Below are 24097 nucleotides of genomic sequence, written 5' to 3' on the forward strand. Positions count from 1 at the left end.
AATTATTTTTTAAAAAGAATATCCAAAAGATTTTTAAAATAACAAAAAAAGTAATAATGTTCATATTTCACAACAAAATGACCACTGTAAGAAAGGTAAATAAGGCCAGGCACAGTGGCTCATGCCTGTAATCCCAACACTTTGGGAGGCTGAAGTGGGAGGATCACCTGAGTCCAGGAGTTGGAGACAGCCTGGGCAACACAGTGAGACTCCATCTCTACTAAAAGTCTTTTTAAAAAATTAGCCAGATGTGATGGCACAAGCCTGTAGTTCCAGTACTAGAGAAGCTGATGCAGGACGATCGTTTGAGCCCACAAGGTGGAGGCTGCAGTGGGGCTGTGATGGTACCACTGTACTCCACCAGCCTAAGTGACAGACTGAGATTGTCTCAAAAAAAAAAAAAAAAGAAAAAAAAGTTAAAAAGGTAAATTATACAGGTATGCTTCAAATTTTATTTAAAGTATTAAATATAGTAAAATTGATTTAAGTAGTGTAGAGCTGGTATAAGAAAAGGTTTAAAAGTCTGAGTCCAGAAAAGAGACTTACAATATACTTTATACGAGAATTTGGTATCTGCTAACAGTGACATTGCAAATTAATAAGGAAATGACATTATATTCAATAAACAGGCCAACTAAGTAGGAGAAAACACTAAGCAGGCTGTTACCTCATTCCTTATGCTTAAATTCCAAATATAAACCTAAAATATTATTATTATTATTATTATTATTATTTTTGAGATGGAGTCTGTCTGTCGCCCAGGCTGGAGTGCAGTGGTGTGATCTCGGCTCACTGCAACCTCCACCTCCCGGGTTCACACCATTCTCCTGCCTCAGCCTCCCAAGTAGCTGGGACTACAGGCACCCGCCACCATGGCCAGCTAATTTTATGTATTTTTAGTAGAGATGGGGTTTCATCTTGTTAGCCAAGATGGTCTTAATCTCCTGACCTCGTGATCCGCCCACCTTGGCCTCCCAAAGGGCTGGGATTACAGGTGTGAGCCACAGCACCCAGCCCTAAAATCTAATATCCTAAAAGTACTCATAGAAAACATGAGTAGATAATTTCAGTCTTAAGAAAGGAAGGCTATTCTAAACATGACAAAACTCAGAAATCATAAAGGTTTGATCTCATAAAAATGCTAAATTTATATATGGAAAAAGAACAATGAACACTTTGAATACAAGTAACAGGAAGAAAATTCTTGTGACATAGAAAAAAACCAAAAGATTAGTGTCAATAAAAGAGAGTTCATACAAATAACTAGGAAAAAGAAAAAAATTCCCATAGAAAAATGGTCAAAATATATGAACATGGAATTGACATGAGAAATATAAACAGCCAATAAAATGTGAAAAGGTGCCTGATCTCACTACTAATTAAGGAAATACAAGATATAAACAAAATTTTGTTATTTTGTCAGGTTTGTAAAAATTAGAAGAATTTATAATATCAAATATTGGTGAGGGAAAGAGGAAATGGGTACTTTCCTACATTGCTGGTAGTGTATAATGTTACAAACTTTTGAAGGGAAATTTAGCTGTAATGACATTGTAAGTATGCATATCCTTTTTACCTCACAATTTTAGTTTTAGGAATCTATCCTACAGGAATCTTAGTATGAGTTAATACAGATGTGTATATATATGTAATTATGTTTGTGGGTAGCATTCTTTGTAACATTGGAAAACTACAATAAGCTGGAAGTTTAATAAGGCAACTGTTGTAAGTGGTACACTTATACAATGGGATATGCATCATTTAATATAAGTTGTCCAAAAGAGTATTGAATTTAAAAAACTAGTTGTTGAACATTGTGTATAAACCTAAGGTTCCCAAACCTTCTGGGTTTACAATGCTCTTAATGCCTTGGTAATTTTTTGCAGGGCTCATAGGCCAAAAGAAATGAACAGCAGTTCCATGTATTAAGTAGTTAAGAAAAGCCAAAAGTAAGTTACAAAAAAAGCATATCTTCTTATAAAAAATAGACACTCTTTTATTTCTTTTTTTTTTTTAGACTAGTCAAGTGCAGTAGTGAAAAGGAAGGAAAGAGTAGAACAAGTTCGATCTGTATCTGACTGTACAATGAATTGAGGTAACTCACTACCTTCAGACCAGCCATACTTTTCTATTTTCATCTGTCATTTTCATGGCTAGCAAAGTAACATACAAATGGACAAATAGCTATAAAGGTTTAAACGAACAGGTTTCCAGCTATTCCACTCCCATGTATATGCTCAAATGAAAACAGGGACTCAAACAAATACTTGTACACTAATGCTCATATGTATTCACAATAACCAAAAGGTAGAAACGACCCAAGTGTTCATCAACAGATTATGGATAAATAAAATGTGATATATACATAAAATGGAATATTAGTCATAAAAATGAATGAAGTACTGACACGTGCTACAATACGGATGCACCCTGAAAACATGCTGAATGAAGCCAGACACAAAAGGACAAATATTATATGATTCCATTTATACGAAATATTTAGAACAGGCAAATTCATAGAGACAGAAAGTAGGTTAGAGGTTGTCAGGAGTTGTAGGGAGGAGGAATGGTGAGTTTCTGTTTGGGGTGATGAAAATTTTGGTACTGAAATAAAAAGTGTCAGTGGTTGCACAACACTGTGAATATAATTAATGCTACTGAATTGTACATTCAAAATAGTTAAAATCACATTTTATACATATTTTACCACAATAAACAAAACTTAAAAATACAGGTTTCCTCACCCCCTTCAGATCTGAAAAGTTGATTCACTGTGTCTATAAGATGAGATCTTAACCTAGAATCAAACTATTTCTCATCCAGCTAGCTGTTTTCTGAATTCCCAGAATATAAAGAGCCAGCAGGCTGAATTAATAATGCTCATTACTGCTCATTGTTAGGAACTGGAAAACTATGGTAATTTTATAATTTATGTTAAACTCAAGATTCTGGCTCTTAGCCACTGTGAAAGATAGTGACAGCAAGTAACTTCTTTAACTGGATCAAAGATAGTTATGTTTTTCTTGTAGTCATCTAACTGATATTTAACTTTCTATAATTCAATTATGCTCCTATTGGGAGGTGGAGGATGGGGGAAATAACCAGTGAACACTAGCTTTCTTGCCTTTCCACTCAGTGAGCAAAAGCCTGAAGCAAGCCTATTTGTTTGATGAGTCTCAGCTCCCCCAAGCCTCTCATGATATGAGCCTCTATTCCACATTAATTATTTAAAGCCAACAGTGCGTGTTTTTATGTACAGCATGTGCTCCACTTGCAAATCAACCACTTGATCTTGTGCTCAAAGAAACACTAATCTGTTCCTATACTGAAGAAAAACTGGCTATTTAGGATTTACTGAGAGATGATGTGTGGTTCTCTAGAGGAAAGATTTTCAAGAGTAATACAGACTGCACCTGATTTTCACATTTTCAGCCTAACCTTTGAATAACCTCCAGTTTTACAGTTTCCACATTAGTAAACCTAATATCACCTGGATATTCACTGCGGCATTACAACACAGGATAGAATCCAAGCTCCTTAGTATGTTCCTTAATGCCTTTCAACAACCGCTTACCAGCAGTTTACCAAACCCACTCCTCCCCCCATTTCTCCTCTTAGGCCCCAATTGCCCTATCCTCCAGCTACATCAAAAGTATATGTGTGCTCCTGGTCGGGCGTAGTGGCTCACGCCTGTAATCCCAGCACTTCGGGAGGCCGAGGAGGGCGGATCACGAGGTCAGGAGTTTGAGACCAGCCTGACCAACATGGTGAAACCCCCGTCTCTACTGAAAATACAAAAATTAGCTGGGCGTGGTGGCACGTGCCTGTATTCCCAGCTACTCAGGAGGCTGAGGTAGGAGAATTGAACCCGTGAGGCAGAGGTTGCAGTGAATGGAGATTGTGCCACTGCACTCCAGCCTGGGTAACAGAGCAAGACTATCTCCAAAAAAAAAAAAAAAAAAGTATATGTGTGCTCTAAATACAGTTTTATAATGAAAAGAGGAGGGATTTTAGAGTCAGATAAACCTAGATTCACATTCTGGCTTACCCACTTACCCCTGTAACCCTACAGAAATTACTTAAAATTTTTAGGACTTAGTTTCTCATTTGTAAAATAGGAATATTATTATCATTTAAACCTATCAGCTTTAAGGTAATGTATATACAGTGCAATCAATCAATATCTATTTCTGCCTTTCTTTCGTGATTTATACATACTGCCCATTCTCAAAGAAATATCTTTCTCCCTCATCTCTCCATGAAACATTCTTACTCTCCTTTAAGGCCCAGTTAAATATCCCTTGCCACCTCCCCTTTAATCTAACAATTGCGCATCTAGATATCTATTTTAGTAAAATATTTGTACAAATACGCAAAGTGGTATGTACAACGATAATTACTGAACAACTTTATAATAGCAAAAAAATTGGAAATCAAAATGTTCATCAATAGGTGACTGGTGAAATGGTGGAACATATGTGGCAGTTAAGAGAGTTACATTTCCCACCATGGAAGGCTTCTGAATACCTGAGAAAAAACTGCAGAAAAGTATGCACAGATCACATTTGTATATACAGTATTTTTACGTACTTTTATTTATGTATATTCATAGACAAGTGTTTAGAAGGGTGTGTATCAAGCCATGTCTGGGGAGAAGAGTGGGAGGGGGAGGATATATAAAGGAGCCACATGTTGCATTTTGTTTTAATATGAGGATAGAATCATTTAATACTAGCATTTTTTTTTTTTTTTTTTGAGATGGCATCTTGTCCTGTCACCCAGGCTGGAGTATAATAGTGCGATCTCGGCTCACTACAACCTCTGCCTCCCAGGTTCAAGCAATTCTCCTGCCTCAGCCCCTCGAGTAACTGGGATTACAGGCACGTGCTACCACACCTGGCTAATTTTTGTATTTTTAGTAGAGGTAGGGTTTCACCATGTTGGCCAGGCTGGTCTCGAACCTCCTGACATAAGGTGATCCACCCACCTCGGCCTCCCAAAGTGCTGGGATTACAGGCGTGAGCCACTGTGCCCAACCACCAGCATAATTTTATATGTATATTTATTTATTTTGAGGCAGGGTCTCGCTCTGGTGACCAGACTGAAGTGAAGTGGCATGATCTCCCAGGCTCAAGTAATCCTTCCACCTAAGCCTCTTTAGTAGCTGGGACTACAAGAGCTTGGCTAATTTTTGTATTACAGCATAATTATTTAAATAAAAAAGGTACCTTTTTCTAATACTTTCTAGAACTCAGAGTCAGTTGTTCTTTCCATTGCAGTGTCACTTGACTGGGCTGTGTGTGGTGATTACTTGTGTCTGCCTTCCCTAGAAATGGGTGAACTGAGCTGCAGAAGCCGTATCACCAGCAGGAAGCCTGGCAGTTTAGGAGCTCAATAAATGGTTGATTTTTCATGTTTGAGACAAGGTCTTGCTCTGTGGCCCAGGCTGGAGTGCAGTAGTCGTGACTCACTGAATCCTAGACCTCCCAGACTTAAGCAAGTTCTCCCACCTAAGTCTCACCGGTAGCCGGGACTACATGTGTGTGCTACCATGCTGGGTTTTTGTTTTGTTTTGTTTTGTTTCTTTTTTTCATTTTTAGTAGAGATGGGGTATCACTATGTTGCCAAGGCTGGTCTCGAACCCCTGGGCTCAAGCAGTCCTCCTGCCTTGGCCTCCCAAAATGCTGAGATGATAGGTGTGAGCCACCACGCCAGTCCCAGAGCTCAATAAATGATTCTTTTTTTTTTTTTTTTTTTAAAGACAGGGTCTCACTTTGTCACCTGGGGTGGAGTGCAGTGATGTGATCTCGGCTCACTGCAGCCTCGACCTCCTGGGCTCAAGTGATTCTCCTGCCTCAGCCCCCTCAAGTAGCTGGGACTACAGGTGTGTGCCACCATAAGTAGCTAATTTTTTCTACAGACAGGGTTTCACCATGTTGGCCAGGCTGGTCTTGAACTTCTGAGCTCAAAAAGCTCAGCCTCCCAGTGCTAGGATTACAGGCAAGAGCCACCGCGCCCCACCAAATGATTCTTTAATAAAGGTGAAAGGAAACAGTCTGAGGCCAGGAGCAGTAGCTCACACCTGTAATTCCAACACTGTGGGAGGCCGAGGCAGGAGGATCACTTGAGGCCAGGAGTTGGAGACCAGTCTGAGAAACACAGCTAAAACCCCATCTCTACAAAAACAAAACAAAAGAAAAAGAGAGAGAGAGAGAGGAAGAAAAGAAAAAAAAATTGCATACAAAAGCACCTCTTAAACCACAGACGACTTACCAACAGTTAAAATAGGTAGGTGGGGCTGGGGGGAAGCTGTGTTAATGCTGGGTTCCTGTAGCTGCATCCACAGATAAAAGTTGGTGCTGGAGAGGCGGCATGCAAAGCGAAAAGAAGGGACCGCTTTGAGTTCTAGACCCAACGCCTCCGGTAACCACCTTCACTTATCTGGTTTCTGCTGGCTCATCGGTAAAATGAGGGGTGGTATTTTTATAGTTCTAACACGTTATAGTTCTAGGTGGCTGTTTCATGAAGCGCCGAGCGCTGCTCTCTAGCGGGTCACAAATGTAACTCGCAAGGCTGGGCTCGGCATTAGACTCTCGCGGGCAGGGACTGGCTATCTTGCTCACTCCTCTGAGTCGCAAAATTGGCCTTCATGTATTGCTCAGTCAAGCACCACTACCAATATAAACGCCCTCCCACACGACGTGGCTGGAGCAATGTTTACTTCTGTCCCTGCTTCCCCAGGGCGCCCACAGGTTCGGGTAGCCCGAGATCTTCGAACAAGAACTGCTAGTGGGTGTTACATTCCCAGGTGCCAAGAGTGATGGGTCTGACTTTTAACTGGAAGTCTAAAGAAGCGAGCACCCCCACCAATGTTAACCCTTGCCTGAAGTCCAAAGTTAGGCCCTCTCCCTTTTCCCAGTGACCACCAAGCTCACCGCAGAGCGCAGCCTTCGCGGACCCGAGGACAGCCCTGCGCTCAGTCCCGAGCAGCAACCAGGGTGGCACCATTGCGGACTGGCAGCCGCCGCGCTACTGCCCACCTCCCCCTCCTCTTCCTCCTCCTGCTCCCGCCTCCGGGCGCGCTGCTCCAGGCTCTCCGGCGCCCTCCAGCCAGGCACCGGCCGAACCAGGTAGTGCCGCAAGGTGTAATTACTGCTTTAAAACCTAAAGGCATTTGGAAAGAAACTAAAGGTTATGCTTACTTTTTTTTTGTTTTTATTATTTTGTAGGAGACACAAAGTTTAAAAATAGAAAGCAGAAAATGTGACACATTATTTAAGATTTAAAGTAAATAAACTTTTCCAATTTACCTTATAACATGATTTTCATACATTGGATTTGTTTAAAACTGACTACATGGATAACTTTTCTAAGAATTGTTTTAACTCTAATAGCTGGTTCAACTGATGTAGGCATTAAAATAATGTCATGTTGTCATCTTTCCTCCACGAACTGATGATATTTGACTATAGGTTTGTCAGAGTTATGTCCAACTATTGTATAATATGTGTCAGTTTCCTATTGCTACCGTAACAAATTACCCCAAATTTACTGGCTTAAAACAACACAAGTTTATTATCTACAGTTCTGTAGATTAGAAGTCTCACTTGGCTAAAATCAAAGTGTCAGCAAGCCTGTGTTTCTTCTGAGCTCCAGAGTAGAATTTCTTGACTTGTCTTTTCTATCTTATAGTGGTTGCCTGCATTCCTTGGCTCTCATGGCCTCCTTCTCCATCTTCAAAGCCAACAGCTTTGAGCTTCAAATCCCTGATTCTGACTCCTGCTTCTGTTATCACATCTCCCTCTCTTCCTCTGACTCTGCTGCCTCTCTTTTATAAGGACCTTTACATTCAGACCACAGAGATAATCCATGATAATCTTCTCATCCCAAGACACTTAGTTTAATCACATCTTCGAAGTCCCTTTTGCCAGTGAAGGTAACATATTCACAAGTTTCGGGTTTGTAGAACATGAACATCTTTGGGGCAGGAGGTCATTATTAAGCCTACCACACAAAGTTCCTCATTATCTTATTTTTTATTTATTCTCAGGTTGGTTCCCAAGCATAATAAAAGCTATATTTAACTGCAAATAGATTTACAGTTAAAAATTAAAATATTTGGCCAGGTGCTGTGGCACCAACCTGTAGACCCAGTTACCAGCAGGCTAAGGCAGGAGAGTCACCTGCGCTCAGGAGTATGAGGCTATAGTGCACTATGATCAGCCTGGGTGACTTAGACCCCATCTCAAAAAAAAAAAAAACATATTTAGCATTATTTGGAAAATACATGGTTAGATAATCTTAAGGTAATCTATATTTTTATTTGATGTTTTCTTATAATGTCATTGTAATAGCACTAAAACATACTTACTGGCTAACATTTAAAAATAATTTCCTTTCTTTGAATAATCCATCAAGTAGTAAATTTTACATTCAATTAAGTGAAAAGATAAATGAGGAACATCAGAAATAAAAACTTAGTGTTACAGAATTTTCCTTAATTTAGGTCAAGTTTTGAAACAAAGATTGAAATCTCTGGAGATTTTGGTTATGCTAAGGGTACATCCACTGGAAATCAATATTTGAAATTTGTCATTCCCAAGAAAATTTAAGTATTGTATGGTATTTGATAATTTCTAAATTTTTTCTTATGAAGAAAATAACCTAAATTTCCATAATCTAATTCAATCCCTTTTAAAAAATCAATCATAAACTGGGTTTCCACATATAATACATTTTAAAAAATCTTTTACAGTGACACAATTAAGATGCAAATTATTTAGATTTACTCAAGTTTGCTTGTTCTTATTCCTCCAAGTTCTAGATCAAATGCAACGTCAAAATATATGAAAGCTTTTGATTTACGAAGTAGACAATTTTGCCTTCAAAATTACACCACACAACCTATTCTTATTTGAGGAATATTTTATTTTTCCCTAGGGAAAAAAATTATCCCAACCCCCCAAATGATAGTGTACCTCTATACCTATAACAGCACCTGGCATATCTGTGCTCAATTATATTTGTTAATGATCCTTGTAAGTACGATATAAGCAAATACCAACCTTCTTTGCCAAGTTCTCCACATGTAAATACTATTATAAAAAAAGAGTTTTTAAAGTAAAATTTAGTGTTTAAAATTTTAACTCTCGTATCTTCTGATTTCTACGCCAATAGTCTTATCCTTAAAGCCACATCTGTCCCTTGGCTGAAGAGCTGTGAAAGATCAGGAGGCTTTTAGAATCTATCCATAACCAGTGTTGGCATTTGCAATATCCATGATTCAAACAAAATATTTTCAAACCAACTACTTTTACTTTTACTATGCATTGTGCTGGCCACTTTAACAGATAACCGGGCTTTGAGGAGGTATAGGTGTATTTGAAGAAATGTACTATCTAGTTAGGAAGAGAGAAGGACAGGTAAGACAACAGCAATGGGGAAGAAAAGCACAATAATATATGACGAATGTTAGATGTGACTTTAAGAGTCCAGAGGAGGGTAACGGAGGGAAATCGGAGTTTGTTTCAGAAGGCGCCCAGCAACAAGTGGAACTTAAGCCGACTCCTGGAACATCCGAGGTGCGCCCGCTGGCCCAGGATCCTAATAAATTGCTAGTCGGTAGCTATTACTCTAAGATTACCAGGGGCTCTCCGGGCTCTGCGGACAAGCAGAACGCAGGCGCCACGCAAGCCGGCCCCGCCCTTCCACCCCTCCCCGCGCTCCCCGGCCGCGCGAGCGCCGCCTGGAACCTTCCCCGGCCAGGCTGCGGGCGGGCGGACTAGGCCCCACCTCTGCCGGGCGCCAGACGGGCGCGCAGGCGCAGTCTCCCCAGGTTGTAGACGCTGCGGCCCGGCCGGGCAGGGTGAGTTGGGGACGCGGCGCTGTGGTCGCAGCGGCGGTGTGGTCGCCGCAGTTTCTCGGTCTTCGCTTTGGCGACCTTGACCCGCTTGTGGGTGGGCGAGGCTGGAAGAGAGGCTCCCCACCCCCCTCGGCTTCCCGATCCCTGGGGGCGCCGGGCGGTCACCCAGGGCCGTGTGAGCGCAGCTCTGCAGGCTTCGGGTCCCTGCGGCTGCGGGAGAAGCCCTAGGCGTCAGGGCTGGCGAGGGGCCGCCTGGGAGGGGCCCGAGTCCCCTGGTGACCTGGGCGTGCGGCGGCCCCACAAGCTTCCGTCCGCCTCCTCGCGGCGCATTTCTCTTCACAGCCTCGGAGTGTGTGTGTTGGTGACCGGAGGAAGCGTGTCTAACCCCGACTTTCTGGAAGCGTCGTGTATTAGGAGCTCCGGAGCCGGACTGCTTGGGTCCGCATCTCCGTCCACCACTTACTGGCTCTGGGACCTCTGCAAGTCAACCTCTCTTTCTCACTTTCAAGTGTAAAATGCGGGAAAATAATAGCAACTTACCTCCTAAGGTGGCTGTGAGGGTTGAGTGGGTTAATATCTGTGAAGTGCTTAGAACTGAGCGTGATACACAGCAAACCGTAAGATGCTGCTCATCTTTTTGAGCTTGGTATATAAAAGGAGATAGTGTTTTTTTCTTCTCTTTCCAACCCCCATAAATAATTGCCCAAGAGTGGGAAAAAAGGACTTTTTCTTAAGGATATGGGCTTTTTGCATAGCCTGTTTAAAAACAGCTTTCTAAACAACTTGGTTGCACATCCTACTTTAGAGAAAAGACAGGTGTTAAGTGATGGTGAAGTTGGAAACTGTAAAGTTTATTATTTGGAAAACCGCATGAGAAAAATGGCCAGAACATATTTGTGCTAAAAAGAGTTAACATAGCAGGCCTGAGACTGCTATCTTTAGAAAGGACTGCTTGCAATGTTGGTGCTTGTTTGGCATCTGGGAACTTAGAGTTTTGGGTTTGTGCTGAACAGTATGTTTTACACCGAAATTACCAGCTTCTGTAAAAATCCGGGACACCTAGTCTCTGATGGGCTTCCCTGCGCGGAAGCGTTGCATATGTGTTGCTGTATTTTCATTGGTGGAGGAAGGGTGTGTTTTGTTTGACCCCTCTTGGGAGGGAGACTGCATAAGGAGCCTACACGTGATTCCTCCAGACTCCACTTGTGTCTTTTTCTATTGTGATGAGCCTGTATATCCATACTGCATTGTGTAATAAATGTCAGCCATGAATACAATTATATGTTGAGTCCGTGCATCCTATCAAAACTCTAAATGTGGGGGAGATCACGGAGATCCACAGCCACAGTTTTGTAAATTTGTATAAAGGTAAGGGATATAAGTGCAGTTTTGTTACAGGATCTATTTCCTAGTGATACTGGGCTTTTAGTGTAACCATCACCTGAATAATGTACATTGTTTCCATTAAGTAATTTCTCATTCCTCACCCCACTCCCATCCTTCCCAGTCTCCAGTGCCCAGACACAATTTTGATGATATAAATAAAGTATTGGAAGCTCTAATAATTGGACTTTTAAATTTGTCCTTTTGCCTTAAATGGAAATTGGAAAACTGCAGATACATGATTGCCGAATCCTGGGTTACTGTACCAAATGATTCTGTTTAGACATATTACATATAGCAGAAAAATCATCAGAAATTGCCTCTACATTACCAAGTTAAGTTTGAGTCAGTGTTTTTGAAAAAAGGCACAGGTTGCTTACAGTATGTAGGTCAAACGCCTGGTTTTGTTTATTATTTTGCTAGCATTATCTGTGTTAATGCTCATCTTTATGAAGAGCTTATCTGTACCACGGCGGGAAAATATAACCAGTTTCTCATAGACCATTTTCTCTGTACTTTATTAGTTATACCTATCTCTTTTCAGGACATCAAATTTAAATTGATGGAGGTATTTGTAAATTTGGGAAAGATCAAATTTGCCATCTGCTTATGTCTCTCTTCCCTTAGTGAAAGACTAGATCAGTTTTTGATAAGTTAGTGGGGAGATGGAGGGGTTAGAGGTTTAAGGAAAGTGAAGAAGATTTGAAGTGGCTTTGTGGATAGTATGTAAGTTTACCAGAAGGTGTAGTGAATAATAATGGACCTAGTCTCCTTTCTTAAGAGACTTTCTCCCGACATGGAGAAAATGATTAACTGGGTTCATCTAGGATTGGGTTCTGCCAGAGAGGTGATGTCGTCCTTAAGGCTCTGCACAAGTATTCCAGTTCACCTCTTTTTGGGTACATGTAATGTTGTACTCTTTGTACATGGGCAACCCCTCTCCATGTCTACTTGAAGTTAAATGTGCCATGTGACTTGCTTTAGGAAGCAGCTCTCCATTAGCCATTTCCGCTTCTCTCTACCCTTCTGTAAGGGTCATGGAAGGACTTGAGATGCAGCCTCTTGTCAGCCTGGACACTATAGGAAATTATGAGTGGCTGATCAGGCATGCTGGAAGGACTGGGAAGTTACGATCAGAGAAGGGGATACTTAAATTAGTGATTTTATAAGGTGGAACTGTAGGGGAGAGTAGATGAGGAAGTTTGGAGGGAGAAGGTAGAGATGAAGTGCTCAAGGAACTCAGAGGCTTTTTACATGTTCCTAACCCAGAAGCCCTTAATTTATTGCAACTTAGTTCAGTAGTGATGACCTTTGGACTTAATGGTAAACTTGAAAGCTCCCTTATTGTGAAATATGGAATGAATAAATCAAGATTTGGAATTTAGTACTGAATTGAAAGATTCATTACTTTGATCATTGAAAAGTAAGTCAGCAACCATGAAAATTGCGATGTTGCTTAGCTGCCAGGCAGGAGAGTAATAGGGAGGCTAAGCTACTCTAACAGAGACTCCAAAATATAGTGGTTTTAAAAAATGCTTAGCTTGTATCTAAAATCTTTTATAATTAACTGAATTTTTAAGAAATGTAAGGGATAGAGGTAAATAACACCATGAAGAAAGAGACAAATTCAGTGTGAGACATTATACAACTTTGCTGTTGAAAGAGTATTCTGTGGGCCCCCAGCAGTGGCTTCAGTTTTAAGCTTTTTAGATAGGTAGAATCTCAGGTCTTGTGCCAAACTTGTTCAATCAGAACTTTGATTTTAACAAGACCCTCAAGGTGACTCATGCACTGGCCTGATCTCTTTAAAAAGCTAAAGTCTTAGGCAAGTAAAAGGTTGAAGAACTGTTCTATTAATAGATTAAAAGATACTAAAGAGACACAACCAATATAAAGTGCAAACCTTGATTGGATCTTTTTCAAAAAACCAGCTATAGAAGACAATTTAGGGCCAAATAAGGAAATTAGAATATGATGGAAAATGAGATGATATTAGAAAATTATTTATTTTCTTAGATATGATTACATTGTTATATAGGAGACTGCTTATTTTTAAGAGATACATGCTGAAGTATTTAGGGATGAACTGTCAAGATCTGTACAACTTTCAAACAGTTCAACAACAACAACAAATATATATATATATGCACACATATGTGTCTCTGTATACACACATATTGATATTTAGATAAAAACAAACATAGCAAATTGTTAATAGGTGTGGAATTGGTGGGGCACCATGCTTCATACCTGTAATCCCAGCAGTTTGGGAAGCCAAGGCGTGTGTGGATTGCTTGAGCCCAGGAGTTCAAGACCAGCCTGGGCAACATGTGGAAATCCCATCTCTACTAAAAAATACAAAAAAATTATCTGGACGTGGTGGTGTGCGTCTATAGTCACAGCTACTTGGGAGGCTGAGGTGGGAGAATCACCTGAGCCTGGGGAGGTCGAGGCTGGGTGAGCTGAAATCAGGCCACTGCACTCCAGCCTGGGCAATCGGAGTGAGACTCTGTCTCAAAAAAATAATAATAGCCGGGTGCAGTGGCTCACGCCTGTAATCCCAGCGCTTTGGGAGGCGGAGGTGGGCGGATCACGAGGTCAGGAGATCGACAGGGTGAAACCCCGTCTCTACTAAAAATACAAAACAATTTAGCCAGGCGTGGTGGCACGCGCCGAGCGTAAGCCCAGCTACTCTAGGGAGGCTGAGGCAGGAGAATTGCTTGAACCCAGGAGGTGGAGGTTGCAGTGAGCCAAGATCCATCTCTAAAAAAATAATAATAATAATGTAATAAATGTGGAATCTAAATAGTATATGAGTGTTCATTATACTGTTCTTTTAACTTTTGTAAATGTTTAAAATTTTTCATGATATAAAGCTAGAGTGAACCCCCGCAAAATGTAGTCGCTTAAAAAGATAGAAATTGGCCGGGCGTGGTGGCTCACGGCTGTAATCCCAGCACTTTGGGAGGCCGAGGCGGGCGGATCACGAGGTCAGGAGATGGAGACCATCCTGGCTAACACGGTGAAACCCCGCCTCTACTAAATATACAAAAAAAAAAAAAAAAAATTAGCCGGGCGAGGTGGCAGGCGCCTGTAGTCCAGCCTGTAGTCCCAGCTACTCTGGAGGCTAAGGCAGGAGAATGGCGTGAACCTGGGAGGCGGAGCTTGCAGTGAGCCGAGATCGCGCTACTGCACTCCAGCCTGGGCGACAGAGCGAGACTCCGTCTCAAAAAAAAAAAAAAAAAAAAAGATAGAAATTTAATTTTCTCTTAATATTCTGGTGCTAGTCATACAGCACAGGTAGAGTGGCTTTACTGTGCTTGGCTTACAGCTTCCATTTTTGATCCAGTATGGCTCATCCAGCTCCTGCTATTTCCTTGCTAGCAGAAGGGAGGAAAGGGTGAAGAGAACTCATTATCCAGAAGCAACACTTATTCCGTTGATGAAAACTTTAGTTTTGGTCATTCACCTGGACATCTTATATTTAGGGGCTGTGTCTTGGTTCAGCCCGCTATAGCAAATTATTATAGGCTGGGTTGTTTAAACAACACAGACTTATTTCTCACAGTACTAGGAGTGGGGAAGTCCAGGGTCAAGGTGCTGGCAAATCTAGTATCTGGTGAGGGCCTTCTTCCTGGTTTATAGATGGCCGTCTTCTCTGTATATCCTCATGTGGATACAAAGGTAGCTTGTATTATAAGAGGCCAGTCTCATTCATGAGGGCTCCACCTACATGACCTAATTATCTCGCAAAGGCTTCACCTTCAAGTACCATCGCTTTGGCGATTAGATTTCAACGTATGAATTTGGGGTGGGGACACAAACATTTGGTCCATAACAGTATAGTTGGCAAAAGCCAGTGGAATATATCATGTGTATACTGATTTAACAAAGATTTATTTCATTTCAACTGATGTTCCCTTCTTCTTCCTCTGTTGATATCCCAGACCAATTAAAATTGAAGTCATTTCAATTTTGATATGCATTAAATAAAATATAAAATTTTAATTTTGAAGACTCAAATGTATGAATTTTTTTCCCTCAATCCCTTCAGTAAATAACAGATGCGGGTGAAAGATCCAAGTAAAGCTTTACCTGAGAAAGCCAAAAGAAGTAAAAGGCCTACTGTACCTCATGAAGAAGACTCTTCAGATGATATTGCTGGTAAATTTTGATATTTGGCATCCCAAATAGTGTTGAGAAGAAATAACAATGCAGTTGACCCTTCAACAACATGGATTTGAATTCTGAGGATCAACTTGTACACGAATTTTTTTCAACCAAACGTAGATGGAAAATACACTATTCTTGGGATGTGTAAAAACTGCATACTCAGCAGACTGACTTCCTAAATGCAGATTCCACAGGGCCCACTGCAGGACTTGAGTATGCACAGATTTGGGTATATGTGGGGAGGTCCTAGAACCAACTACGCCACCCCACCTCCCTGCCTCAAGTATCTGAGGGATGACTGTATATGTTTTTAATTAAGAAATCTGTTACTCTTTATTTTTGCTATTTTCTGCGTAAGCATTAGAATCACCTTGTCTAGTTCCAAAAAATCCTGTTGGTATTTTTATTAGGATTTTGTTTAGTTTATAATATGAAGTAACTTAGATTGGCTTTTTTTTTTTTTTTTTTTTTGGTCTCTTTCTCATGGCCTATTAAAACCATGTCACCAAGCCACCAGAGCTTGGCAGATGGCCTTTGGGAGCTGCTGGCCTCAGGGCTTGGTTTTCTCTTTAGTCTCATGCTTTTGATTTAGGCCTCTGAGGATTTTCCTCACTTTCTTGCCGGTTTTCTCCATTTAAAAAGATATTTTTAATATATTATTTCCATTTTAGGTGTGCATAGTTGCATACAGCTATACACACACACTCACATATGAGTGCATATGTCTTGTGAAATCTGAACAAGTTCTAAGGATTTTACCAACATCAGCTTCCTGGTTTTGATATTTTACTATAGTAGTCCAAAATATTAACATCAGGGGAAGCTCAGTGAAGGGTGAATGAGACCTCCTTGTATATTTCTTTGTACCTTCCTGTGAATCTAAAATTAGTTCAAAAATTTAAACTGTAATAAATCAGGGACATCAGGTAAGGTCCTAATGATATTTAAAGAGATACTTCAGACATCCTTCAATGCAGCAAACTGGCTATCCTGAAACATCCAATTTTAGTACATGTATAGCTTTGTATAACCACCACCAATCAAGATACTTAACTGTATCATCACCACCCTATGTGCTCTCCATTTATAGCAACATCCTCTGCCTTGCGTCCACTGCTCTCTAAAACCATGAATCTCTTCTCTCATTCTATAATTATGTTATATCATGAACATTATATAAATGGAATTACATAGCATATATTTTGAGTTATTTTGTGTGTTGAATCTGTGCTTTTTAGTGAACAGCATTTAATACTTAGTAATGGTAGCACTTTGGTGTAGCAAAGAAAATGTTGAGATTTTGTTTTATCTTATTCAGTAGGTTTAACTTGCCAACATGTAAGTCATGCTATCAGCGTGAATCATGTAAAGAGAGCAATAGCTGAGAATCTGTGGTCAGTTTGCTCAGAATGTTTAAAAGAAAGAAGATTCTATGATGGGCAGCCAGTACTTCCTTCTGATATTTGGTTGTGCCTCAAGTGTGGCTTCCAGGTAAGAAAAGTGTTATTTATATGTGAGTTTATCTGAAGTATTTTCCTTAAATGCTTATTGTGAGCTGGACTGTTGGTCATGCATAGGAGTTAAGATATATTTATTCCAATTTAGATAGAAATTTTCCAAGAATGAACTTAAAAATGATTGTTAAGGTAAAGTAAAAGGTATGCTATGTTCAGAAAGTAATCAAGTGTGGTTTATAAATACTTGCAGAGGGAATTCAACCTATTTGCAGTAGTTCCCATATCTGGACCAGTCTTTACCTTTTGTATTTACTTAGGAAATGGATCCACCTTTCAGATTAATTTTTTTTCTCTCAAAACAGATTTTTCTGCTGCTTTTGCAAAATAGTTTAAAATCTTAAAGTTTAAAAGTTATTGATACCTGTAATAAATTTTCTAATGAAATGAAAAGTATATACTTTCTTTAAAAAAATAAGAGAAATCTTCATTATCTCACACGAAATGCCCAGAAGTAAGGCCACTTCAGGATTAGTTAATTTAATGGAAAGAACATTAAAAACTGAGGTTTATTCTGTTCTCTGCTCTGCCATCCTCAGCCTCATGGTTGTGTTCCTCTTTAAAAAAGAAAAAAACCTTTCTGGAAAGATTCAGCAGATTTGACTTCCCTTCATGTTGCATTAACCAGAATTGCATCTCATTTCTTTACTTACCTAGTGAGGGAAATCGCTATGATTGGTCTGTGTCTCAGTAGTTCTCAGTGGGTTGGGGTGAAGTTGTGTACAGGATTGGGAAATGTGTGTTTGTGGAAGGGCACCACTGGCCTGCCAGGATGCTGGGTGTTCCACAGTGTGCCAGACAGTGTGTACATTTTTAAATGATAGGGAAATTAACTTTGCCCATGATTGTTTTAAGTAAATACTGTGTATTGAAAAGCATGTTAACCTGTTTGCAAGAAATTAAATTTAATGAGAATCCATATTGCTTTTTTGAAACTTTCTCCTCTGGCCTGAAATTAAAAACAGAACAAAACTTTTCAGTATAAGTGTGAATATAATTTAAGTTTTGATTAATTTGAAACAAATATTTGTAAGTCATACAAAATAGCATTCTGTTAATCTTCAGGGATGTGGTAAAAACTCAGAAAGCCAGCATTCACTGAAGCACTTCAAGAATTCCAGAATAGAGCCCCATTGTATTATAATTAATCTGAGCACATGGATTATATGGTAAGTTAAATTTTGTTAGTTCTTGTGTCCACTAACCACCCCCCCAATTTTTTTTTCTTTAAGCTTTTAAGGTAAAATATTTAAAGATGTTCTATCAGCTTATGGTTTTTTAACCTGAACACAATCTACGGGATACTTGAAGAAAATTAACATTACCTATGAATATAAAATTTTAATTGGAAAAATTTTAACTCTCTCTCTACCTTTTTTTGTTGTTGTTGAGACGGAGTCTCACTCTGTCACCAAGGCTGGAGTGCAGTGGTGTGATCTCGGCTTCCTGCAACCTCTGCCTCCCGGGTTCAAGCAATTCTCCTGCCTCAGCCTCCTGAGTAGTTGGGACCACAGGCGCACGCCGCCACAGCTGGCTAACTTTTTGTATTTTAGTAGAGATGGGGTTTCACCATGTTGCCCAGGCTGGTCTTTGAACTCCTGAGCTCAGGCAATACGCCCTCCTCAGCCTCCCAAAGTGCTAGGATTACAGGCGTGAGCCACTGTGCCCGGCCTCTCTACTTTTCTCTGACATTTTCCTTGTAATATAAAGAAAAATTCTTTTTAGTTGATTTTTTTTGGTAGTGAACTTGCTAATACAGAATTCTAGTGTTGTAGAGACGGAAGATACTTCAAGCAGTCAGGTCATTTTCTGAAGGGAGAAGAAAGAGCTGGGCATAAGTAGCTTGTAAAAACTTTTCAGGTCATTCTGCTATTTAATCCTGGTTGAGAACCTAGTCCAGTTTCCTATGTGACCTGTAAGGAAACTATATAATATTTACCTTTTTGTGGTTATGAAGTAAAAATCCAGGTACTAAAACAAGTTTTTTTTGTGGGGCATGGTGGCTAACACCTGTAATTCCAGCATTTAGGGAGACCACGGTGGGTGGATCACTTGAAGTTAGAAGTTTGAGACCAGCCTGGCCAATATGGTGAAACCCTGTCTCTACGAAAGATACAAAAATTAGCTGGGCATGGTGGTGCATGCATGTAGTCCCAGCGGCTCAGGAGGTTGAGGCAGGAGAGTCACTTGAACCCGGGAGGTGGAGGTTGCCACTGCACTCCAGCCTTGGTGATAGAGTGACACTCCTTTTCAAAAAAAAACCAAAAACGAGTTTATTTTCTAGTTTCTTATTAGCATATCACACTGTTTCGGTGGTATAAATGGACACTGTTGAAATGCTTCCTCTGTGTTTTACAATAATATTCCAACTTGAATCTATGGACTCCTAAGGGTTCCTTGAATGAATTTTCAGGAGTCCTCAGATTTTCTTTAACATAAAAATGTTTTGTCTAAAATTAATATAAGGGTATTTTAGCTGACAGAAGAGGTCATCATCTTTAATACAGCCAGAAGGGTTGGGCACCTGCTGCATTTGTGTTTTTCTTTGTTGTTGTGAGTCCCAAGTAGTAGTATTGGGGAGAATGAGGAAAGGTCAGAGGGAACTTAATATATAAATGATGCATTGGAACCAAGGGAGACAGCAGTAGTGCCATAGTGCGGCAGTTCAATAAGGATTTCACTTTAGTGATCTCAAACTCTGGCTGCATCAGAATCTCAGGGAGATCTTACTATGACAGACTGCAGGATCCCAGTCTTAGAAATTCTAATTTAGTAGTTCTGGGGTGGAGGGGCCAGATAATTTGCATTTAAGAAGCTCCCAAGTGTTGCCAGTGCTGCTGGTCTGGAGACCACAGTTTAAGAACTACTGAATTAGAAAAAGGTGGGTAAGAAGATTGTGAAAATGTAAGGTAGCACTGGTGTAATGCATTATGTTTTTTTGCCTTTTTTTTTTTTTTTTTTTTTGAGATGGAGTCTCACTCTGTCACCCACGCTGGAGTGCAGTGGCGCGATCTTGGCTCACTGCAACCTCTGCCGCCCGGGCTGGGAGTAACTGGAATTACAGGTGCCTGCCACCACGCACGCCCTGCTAATTTTTGTATTTTTAGTAGAGATGGTGTTTCACCATGTTGGCCAGGCCGGTCTCGAACTTCCAACCTCAAGTGATCCTCCCGCCTTGGCCTCCCAAACTGCTGGGATTACAGGTATGAGCCACCACACCCGGCCATAATGCATTATGTTTATAAAACACTTTGAACACTTTCCAACACATGTTCTTAAATGATCACTGGATCTCATGAGGATAAAGGAAACAGGTAATTATAATATAGAGAGGAAACAAATTAATACGATGTATTAATGAGTAAACTTAATTGAGGTTAGTTTTCTGAATTGGAATGTGCTTTTGAAAATGTCTTTCCTAACCCTCTACCTCCAAATAATCCCCCAGCAAAATAGAACAGCTATCTCTTTGAGTCTTACCCATCTCTATATGTAATCAAGCTAGAAGCCTGGCAGTTATTTTCTTCCTCTTTTTTATCTTATTTTATTTTTTAGCCTGTTAACAAAAGTAGACAGAATGGTATAATGAATTTTCCCATACCCATCAACCAGCTTCCGTTGTTGTTGTTTTTCCAGCTTTAAACATTGTCAACTCACAGCAAGTCTTGTTTCATCTAGGCCAGGATTTCTCGATCTCAATACTCTTGGCATTTGGACTGTTAATGCCCTGTGATTAATTCCTTGTTGTGCTGTCCTGTACGTTATTGGATGTTTACCAGCATCGCTGGCCTCTACCCACTTAAATGCCAGTAGTGGTCCTCTCTCCTCTCACCAGTTGTCAGAACCAAAAATGTCAAATGTCCCCTAGGTGGCAAAATCACTCCTCATTGAGAACGGCAGTGATTCTCAACACCAGCATTGAGGATTGCTGACATTGTCTCACTCCTCCCTACCCAAGGCAGTTATTTTGACACTTCCCTTTCCCTCCTCTTTTATATCTAATTTATTACTGTTTCTACCTGCAAATATATATAATGAATGCCCATTTCTCTGCAGATCATCTGCTACTATACTAATCTGTTTCTGTTCCTAATGCCCTCCAATCTAGTTTATCACATTAGTGAGAGTGATGTTTTTAATGTGTAAGTTGGGGCTGGGTGTGGTGGTTCACACCTGTAATCCCAACACTTTGGGAAGCCGAGGCGGGTGGATCACTTGAGGTCAGGCATTCGAGACCAGTCTGACCAACATAGTGAAACCCCATCTCTAATAAAAATACAAAAATTAGCTGGGCGTGGTGGTGCATGCCTGTAATCCCAGCTACTGGGTGGCTGAGGCAGGAGAGTCACTTGAACCCTGGAGGCAGAGGCTGCAGTGAGCTGAGATTTCACCACTGCATTCCAGCCTGGGAAACAGAGTGAGACTCTGTCTCAAAAGTAAAAAATAAATAAAATATAAGTTGGACCATATCATGGCCCTGCTTAAGAACCCTCTCATGGCATTTCATTATAAACTGCCAAAGATAAACTGCCAAAACTTTCATTTCAACTGTAAGGCTCTGTATGAATTGTCCCCTGCTTATTTCTCTAGACTTACCCAATGCCTTCCGGGTACATTTGTATACAAATACATTTGTATTCCCTCCCATGTAATTTAAGACAAAAGTAACTAAATGCCAACTTTGTTATCTGATGTGCAAAATTATTGAGGATATTTTCATAATATTTTCTTAAATTTTATATTTTTTCAGGTGTTATGAATGTGATGAAAAATTATCAACGCATTGTAATAAGAAGGTTTTGGCTCAGATAGTTGATTTTCTCCAGAAACATGCTTCTAAAACACAAACAAGTAAGTTAAGCAATTACTAAATGAATCTGTGTTAAAATATAGTATTTCATATGAAGAGTTCAGAAATTCATAAAGAATACTTTAGATTTCACTGTGACAGCCCAGTCAGTAATTTGAATAAAGATATTATGAGTATTGAATGGGTGCAGTGGCTCATGCCTGTAATCCCAGCATTTTGGGAGGCCGAGGTGGGCAGATCATGAGGTCAAGAGTTTGAGACCGGCCTGGCCAACATGGTGAAACCCCGTCTCTACTAAGAATACAAAAATTAGCCGAGTATGGTGGCACGTGCCTGTAATCCCAGCTACTCGGGAGACTGAGGCAGGAGAATTACTTGAACCCAGGAGGGGAGGCGGAGGTTGCAGTGAGCCAAGATCACGCCACTGCAGTCCAGCCTGGGCAACAGAGCAAGACTTCGTCTCAAGAAAAATATACATATATATTATGAGTATCATGCATTCTTAGGTGGCAACCTTGTTATATGTTTATATAACCAATTTGAGAAACTGAAGTATGTTGTGTCTAGATCATGGGCTTTGAAGTCAGTCCTAATAAGTTTGAATTTAGGCTTCCCCACTTAATAGCCATGGTCACTTTTATTGCTTAGTTTCCTTATTTATAAAATTAGGATGATAATTCTGTCTTGTGGAATTACTATGAGGCCTAGAGATAATATTTTCTAAAGATTTAGAAATAATGCATGTAAAAATACTTGCATAGTACCTGTATTAGTCTTTTCTCATATTACTATAAAGAAATACCCGAGATTGCATAATTTATAAAGAAAAGAGGTTTAATTGGCTCACGGTTCCACATGTTGTGCAGGAAGCATGCTGCTGGCATCTGTCCAGCTTCTGGGGAGGCCTCAGGAAACTTTCAATCATGGTGGAAGGCAGAGTGAGAGGAATCAAGTATTAATATAAACCTCAGGTTTTTTATTGAACAACTAGGTGAATGGACGTGATAATTTTGAGTTGCCTTTGAAGCAGAATTGAATTGCTTAGTAGGTGGCATCAGAAACTGAAAAGCTATGTAAAACTATAGTTGCCAACTGTTTTCTGTATAGCTGTTTTTGTTAGCCATTGCCCTAATGAGACAGTAATGGTGAAGGAACTGGAGGAGGAACCAGAGAAGGTAAACTCAGGCTCCTGGACAGCAGTAGAAATGATTAATTTGATCACTTATTCATTTACTTATTCAACAAACATTTACTGAATTCTGTTCTGCACCAGGCATACTAGTTGTAGCTCCAATTCTGCTCAAATAAAGAACCAGGAAAATATGGTAGTGAAAGACATGTAATACTACTGGAATTGAAGTTGGTCATAATACTGTCTGCTGAAAAATGTGCATTAAGTTTCCTTGGCCATAATAAGAAGATAGGCAAGGATATGATGGCATGGGTGATGAAAGTACAAGTTTAGAAATTATTTTCTCTGGATTTTTTTTTTTTTTTTTTTTTTTTACCTTAGAGGTTCCCTAAGGTTAAGTACAAAGCCAGTCTGATTTTCATTCAGTTTTACCGATTTCTTGAATGATTATTACAAGAAAGATGCTAGGAAGGGAGCATAAAATTACGGTATGATGGAAAGTACATGGCTTTGAGGTTGGGCACGGTGGCTCATGCCTTAAACCCAGCACTTTGGGAGCCCAGGGCGGGCAGATCACTTGAGGCCAGGAATTGAGACCAGCCTGGCCAACATGGTGAAACCCCGACTCTACTAAAAATACAAAAAAATTAGCTGAGCGTAGTGGCACATTCCTGTAATCCCAGCTACTCAGGAGGCTGAGGCATGAGAATTGTTTGAACCCAGGAGATGGAGGCTGCAGTAAGCTGAGATCACACCACTGCACGCCAGCTTGGGCGACACAGTAAGACTGTCTCAAAAAAAAAAAAAAAAAAAGACAGTAGATGGCTTTGAGTCAGGGGATCTGGCATTCAGATTTGACTGTCACTAGATGTGTGACTCCAGGCAGTTATCTGTTTATCCAAGCCTCATTTTTCCGTAGTACTTTATATTTCCAAGGTGCTTCAGGGAATAGAGATTGATAAGACAGTCCCTAAATCTTTAAGAGGCTAAAGATCTGAAAGAAGGTGTGAGATTAAAAAGTAATGATAGGCAAGTAGAGTAAGTTTTCTATTTTAAGTAACAACCAAAGTCCTTCAAATATCCAAAGAGGGATATAATGTTCAGTTGTAGGAACTAAAAAGGAATCATGGATGAGCTGGCTTTCAAGTTGACCCTTAAAGGATGAACTTTGGGCAGGTGAAGATGAGAGAAGAAATCATTTCAGGTGGTGGGAAGCACTAATA

At 40.2% G+C, this 24097-nt stretch overlaps 2 protein-coding genes across 14 annotated transcripts in view; one reads left to right on the plus strand and one right to left on the minus strand.

Moving 5' to 3' along the window:
* The window catches only part of LOC106998050 (thiosulfate sulfurtransferase like domain containing 3), a 57176-nt gene extending 50028 nt beyond the window's left edge, over positions 1-7148 (minus strand). Inside the window, exon 1 of one of the 2 annotated variants that reach the window (XM_028847338.2) lies at positions 6936-7148. In XM_028847338.2, coding sequence (XP_028703171.1) covers positions 6936-7008 — 73 coding nt within the window. In that variant the 5' untranslated portion in view covers positions 7009-7148. The remainder of the gene's footprint in view (positions 1-6935) is intronic. The other variant, XM_028847337.2, reaches the window with a different exon arrangement.
* A 2666-nt stretch (positions 7149-9814) lies between these two features.
* Positions 9815-24097, plus strand: part of USP45 (ubiquitin specific peptidase 45) — an 80832-nt gene continuing 66549 nt past the window's right edge. For all 12 annotated transcript variants that reach the window (XR_013416290.1, XR_013416291.1, XR_003728871.2 and 9 more), the window contains exons 1-5: positions 9815-9865; positions 15300-15409; positions 16737-16909; positions 17998-18101; positions 21683-21783. Coding sequence is in view for 7 of the 12 variants with exons in the window: in XM_001085248.5 (XP_001085248.1) it covers positions 15310-15409; positions 16737-16909; positions 17998-18101; positions 21683-21783 (478 nt within the window). In the remaining 5 variants the exon portion in view is untranslated. The remainder of the gene's footprint in view (positions 9866-15299; positions 15410-16736; positions 16910-17997; positions 18102-21682; positions 21784-24097) is intronic.

The sequence above is a fragment of the Macaca mulatta genome, chromosome 4, assembly GCF_049350105.2.
Source record: "Macaca mulatta isolate MMU2019108-1 chromosome 4, T2T-MMU8v2.0, whole genome shotgun sequence".
NCBI lineage: Eukaryota > Metazoa > Chordata > Mammalia > Primates > Cercopithecidae > Macaca > Macaca mulatta.